Here is a 5,869-nt window from a genome sequence, read left to right as displayed (position 1 = left end):
TCCGAAAGCAATTTCCTGTTAACGAAACGTGAAAAAGTGAAGATAAATACATATGTATACATATACATAAGTAGAGTTGAGATATGAGGCCTATGTGGATTTTTGCAAAAACTAAGCTACGTAAACTTCTAAATCGCTGTGCTGACGTTTGGTCGTTGATGGCCATTGGCCAATGGCAGCAGCCAAAAACTGGCCGTCAGTAAATAAATCTCTATGTGTGTGTGCGTGTGTATGTGTGGGCATGTATTTAAAGCGATGGCCGCGATGCGTGCCAACTGTTCTTGACACACGCGAAATGCACTTCAGAGTCTGTGCATAAAAATTTATCTGTTTGCATTTGGCCAAGCGATTTTTGGCGCAACACGTCGCTGACGGTTTTACTTGGATGCGTTTCGCGCGCTGATGGGCATTACTGTATTTGAATTTGTATAATTTTCTTTTTTGTAATAGTCTTTGCTTTGCGCTCATCAGCTTCGCTGAGTGCATGGAATTTCTGCGTATTTTATTTGGTACAATTTATTTCAATAAAACTCTAAAATTAAACTTAGGCAAAAACATAAGAAATTTTCATGTTTTTGTGTGACTTCAAAATATATTTGAAATAAAATCTTCTTAAACCACTTTCGTCGGACATTCATATTGTGGTGCACAATTCAGTTACCTAATTCCCTTAGTTCAAGTTGAATTTGATTTTTTAGGTAGGTGGCAACCCGCATTTCTATTAGTTACTAGCTAATACGAGCCGTGCTTCACTGCGCCTTGAAAGTATTTTATGGCCTCATTCAGAATATATATAATAATATAAATATAATATATTTAAACAGATTTATTTTTAGAGAAATTTTCGATTTATGAAGCATTCTTTATTTTTTGTGAATGTGGGTATTTAGATAGGCAGTAGGTGATCGGTTTTCTGCAGGAAATTTAATTTATAATCTCAAAACTCGAGTCTACATATCGCGCACTTTCTTCAAAGGAGTACTAATTCAGCTTTAACCTCATCTTATTAATTCAACAAAATTCAATTTTTCAAACAGGTGGCAACCTGCTTCCCTAAAAAATGTGTTCGTTAGTAAATTTTCATAAACCTCTTTAGTTTAAAACCAGAAATGTGAAATTTTAATTCGTTTTCTCAATTTAAATAGATACAATTTTTCTAAAAGGTGGCAACCCATCGCGAAAAAATTTGTCTAAACCTCTTTAGTTTGATACGCATATTGCAATATTTAATTTATCTTATTAATTAAATTAAATTAAAATTTTCCAACAGGTGGCAACGTACCACAAATTTTTTCAGCAGTAAGCCTTCTTAAGCCTGTTTTTAATAGCCATATTGCAATTCTTAATTTCTCTCATTATAAATTACCTTAACTGCAACTTTCAAACAGGTGGCAACTCTAATTTTTTCTTTATTTTAAGTTAGACCGTCAAATGGAATATGCTCTGGAGTTGTTTCCAGTGTCCTTTCAGGTAGCCTGTAAGAGTTCCCAGACCTTCTCGGCTAAGTTATTTCCGAGCTCTTCCTTCAAGGAGTTATGAATTTCTTTAATTGCCTCATTCGCTTTGACTTCCGCCAGTGGACAGCAATCTGAGATTCTTTTCAGCTCCTAAGTAAATGATTAAGTAACTCCGAGGAGAACCTTCTGAGAATGCAGAGTAATCAGTACTCTAAATAGTGAGACAAGTTTAGAACTTATTCTCAAACCGGCATTCACATTTAAAAATGTATATCCGTCCCGAATACATACTCCACCCTTTGATATTCAAATACTCACACTGTGCTTGGCTTCTCAGGGTTCAACCCATGATAGAACTTGAAGTCCGGATCAAAAGTTTTCTCATTGCGTCGCATCGGTGGCACTACACCAGCATATTTATTCTGCAAACTCCAGTATGCGCAATTCAAGTCCTGTGCACTAATGTGACCATCCATAACATCAACCAGAAACTTGTCGTTAATGAAGTACTGCGGTATGGCTAAAATCGTGTGAATGCCCTGAACAAAGGTGAAATAAAATATGAAAAAAAAAATGTTACTCCTATAAAGATTTGTCTTGAGCTCCATTCACCATGCGGAATAGCCGATTCATCGATTGCTCCTCATTTAGGCTGTGATTGAAGAGTATATGCAGCCGATTGAGATGTCGCGGTGTGCCCGAGGCAATAACAGCTGCCTCGCCTATAGCACTAGCAAAACCTGGACATGGTTCACTGTCCACACCGAAAGGCAATTGTCCACGATAGAGATTGTATTGCAGTTCTGCCATATTTCCATGTATTTGCATAAGTTTCTTATAATCCAATTTGGGGCAATAGCGCAGAGCGGCATGGGGTGGAAAGTAAAATACCTCGGCGCGACAATCGGGTCCGAGTTCTTCATCGCCAATGCGACGTGAAAAGCGTTCGTAGAATGAACTGGGAAGAAAGAAGAGATACAAAAATGAAATTAGTTAGTCTAAAAGTTTGAGGCATAAAAAGTGTGAAGGTATTATTGAACCATCATAATAGACCCTTTTAGGGAAATAGTATTCCTTAGTTCTTAAAAGTTATTGACGAATCGCAGATATATGAGCGCACAAACATTTAATATTACGGTTAACTAGAGCAGATTCCGTTCATTTCATAATAAAACACAAAAGCAATATAAAAAAAAATGTTTTCAAGACAAGCTTTTTTAGTGGTTAATAAAAAAATCGAACCCGCACCACTTAACGGCTAAATGATTTATGGAGTCATTTAAATCTATTTATGTAATATATGTAGGTCCGACCAAAGGTACATATTTTCCAAATATCTCGGCCTCTGCGCTACCTATCGGGTAAAATTTTTGTGAAGTTATTACTTTTCATGTAGGTAATATACATTTCAAATATGAACCATATCGCACAGGTGGAACCTAATGAAACCTGTAAAATTTATATTTTGAGAAAGAAAAATATATAATATTTATTTCTGTATGTTTTTTTAGCCCAACAATTTTTTAAACATATTTTTAGCAGAAAATGTGTAGAAATATATGATTTTAATGTGTTTACTGTATTATTTACCATGAAAGCACTCGGAAAATCCCGAAAAGTTAATCAACTTTTCTCAAAACCAAGGCTTAATGGGAACTTTTGGACTCCAGAATCGTGTTCAGCGTGGGAATGCAAAATACCTATATACATATGTATATCTAGATTTCTCGGTCAAACTATCTTGATTCCCTGATGAATTTGCCGATATCACTTATGTTAGATCCTGATATAAATGAGAGTTTTGTTTGTATGTATGTGTCTTCCGAGTACTTTATGCCTAACAGCCGCTAGACCTGTGCATTCCCTCAGGAAATTCTGTACACTTTCTTCGCTACCTTCTAGTTGACGCCTGTGGCAAGTTCCACTCTATGGGAGCCCCATTCTATCTCCATGTTTGCCTATGGGCCAGTGGCCCGTAATGGTTGCTACAACTCTAAATAGCTCTGCCTTGATCTATGATGCAGGTCTAGTGTCTTTGTCCTGTTATAAATAGTCAGACCAGAGTTTCCTGGCTATTTTGCATATCTGTATATCTGACCACGTTTTCCTTGCTAGTCAAAAAAAAAAGTTTCTCTTTGAACGACTCGGAGGGGGCATCCCAGTGCAATAGTCTCGGATTCCTCCAAGTAGGCTCCTGCCGGGAATCCAGACAAGTGCTCCTCCGAGTATTTCGCTTACAGTTGAGAGGAAAGTTCCCATAACTGCTAGTGCAAACTCATCGGCGTACATTACTTTTCCGCCCCTTTTTTAAGATCTTTCCGAATGACATTCAGCGCTATTAGCCAAAGAAATGGTGCGAAAATGCCTGCCAGTGGGGTGCCTCTACTCACATGGTGGGTTATGGACGAAGTCCGATCTAGCAGTCTAGCATCGATCGTATCCATCTCCAGCCACTGTCATCAACTCCTAGTTTCTGTAGGGAGTCTGCAATAGTGTTGGCTTTGATATCTTTAAATGCGCCTTCAGTGTCAAGAATGGCCCACGAGACTCACCACTTCGTTTAGAGCGGTTTCCGTGGATCGCTCCTTAGTGTACACGTGTTGTGCATTCGAGAGGGTCTATTTCTCTAATAGCGATCTTATATAGATTACTAGGAGTCTTTTCGTTGTATTAAGTAAAAGTGATTCTTTTTATTTGGCTTAGGAATGAATGTAACTTAAAATGATGGTGGCTTTAAATATAGAGCTTAATTGAAGTATTAGTTCTGTTTTCTTCCTCTGTAGCGTTGCCGAAATTATGCCATCCGTCCCTGTGGATTTGTAGGGTGAAAGCTGCTTATAGCATACATGAGTCCAACAATCTACTGTTTGTGAGTTCGAAACTAGTGGAACCTGAAGCGGTTGTATCTGAAATGCTGCCCGGGAGGTGTGTTTTGCCTAGTATCTCCAAGCGATTTTTGACTGAGTTTATCCACACAACATTATTTATTTATTTAGTCGCATTAAGTTGGTATAAATTTTGAACATAAATTTTCTGAGCCTTCCACTTTCTTCTTTCCTTGGAACTTTCTATGGCCGAACAGTAGGATTGTCGGGATTTTGCCGAAGCTTTCCTTAGTTCTATTGCTACGACCTTATGGCACTTTTACAAGGCCCTTATAGCTTTCATTAAAGAGTTTTCCAAACTTGTCTTTCCGAGTTCTGAGTTCTCCATTCCAACACAGCGGCGTTTTATTACGAGCTATACTTTTTGGAGTTGAGCTCTCAAAAGCTTTTGTCATAGCTTCCTCTAAATTATTTATTATATTGCCCAGATGCTCGACTAAAGTAATCGTTTGACCTAATTTACTTTTATGTAGTTGGCTTGTTAATATTAGAGCAATTCGTCTAAAAGCGTAAACCACTCGTAACCACGTAAACCTCGTAAAATTACTTAAGTTTGCATGGGAAATCAGTTTTTACGAGCTTTACTCGGTTACGAAGCATTTGCAAGTTTACAAGAATACCCATAGTATATCATTATACCTATCTCAATGATATAAGCATATCTTAACGGGTTCGTATTGCATATAGTATTTAAGCTCGACATTTGCTATTGTGGAGACTAATGTAAAATGTTACTTTTACCAGAGTCCATAGCTACAGCCTTCAATTCTAATTTTAACACTACTTACTCTGACATGTGATTCAGTCCGATTGACTCAAAGAACTCTGCCGCCTTCTTAATGATCTTCAATGATGTCACAAGTATCTCCTCCAGACGTTGCTGCACCGTTGGCAATTGATTCTTGGGAAATGGTGTGCGGAACACCGTACGAGGTGACCAAGCTTGCCGTACAATTTGCTCCAATACATGCGCCGGTATGGCACCATCATCGGCATTTAATTTCTCACCATAGGTGTTGCGCACACATTTGAGTAGATAGGCGTGCAATTCCTGGTACAGTGGCATTATTTCCCAAACGACATCCTCGAGCTCACGTTGGAAATTATCCGTATCGTAATACAGATACCAGGTACGTGATGGGGTTATGTGGCCTGTGTGAAGATACAAACGTACATACAATCTACATATGTAAGTATTTAAGTGGAAGCAAGATAAGTTGGACATAGAAGTGTAAATGTGAAAAAGGTAAAGATAAGCATTTAAAATAGCTATGTACATATGTATGCTGTGCTGTGCATGTGCAGTGCACATACCACATCGCTGATGGCATTGGTGTTCGTAAGTGTCCTATTCAATTGTGATTAGTTGAATGGCATCTTGTTCTCATTGATTTCTTGTCAATCGCATGGCCACTGCCTGCCTCATTACCACTTCGCTTGCTCGTAACCGTTCCGTTGCAGCACATTATTAACGTCCGTTCTAGTTGTTACTCGAACCTTCGGGTTATGCGTCCACCGGTCAATTTA

At 38.3% G+C, this 5,869-nt stretch overlaps 1 protein-coding gene across 1 annotated transcript; it reads right to left on the bottom strand.

Annotated features, from left to right (window-relative positions):
* Positions 1 to 5: 5 nt before the first annotated feature.
* LOC108374898 (angiotensin-converting enzyme-like) lies at positions 6 to 5,818 on the bottom strand (the record flags this gene model as incomplete). The annotated part of the gene is made up of 5 exons (XM_017630940.1): positions 5,657 to 5,818; positions 5,131 to 5,494; positions 2,070 to 2,415; positions 1,776 to 1,996; positions 6 to 15 (listed from the first exon to the last, which is right to left on the bottom strand). Coding segments are annotated over exons 2-5 (855 nt in total), but the record flags the coding sequence as incomplete, so codon positions are not given.
* Between the last annotated feature and the right edge of the window lie 51 nt (positions 5,819 to 5,869).

Source organism: Rhagoletis zephyria, unplaced genomic scaffold (genome assembly GCF_001687245.7).
Source record: "Rhagoletis zephyria isolate East Lansing unplaced genomic scaffold, Rhagoletis_zephyria_1.1 Rzeph_scaffold_08249, whole genome shotgun sequence".
Taxonomy (NCBI): domain Eukaryota; kingdom Metazoa; phylum Arthropoda; class Insecta; order Diptera; family Tephritidae; genus Rhagoletis; species Rhagoletis zephyria.
Note: the sequence above shows the minus strand (reverse complement) of the source record. Positions and strands in the feature narration are given on the sequence as shown.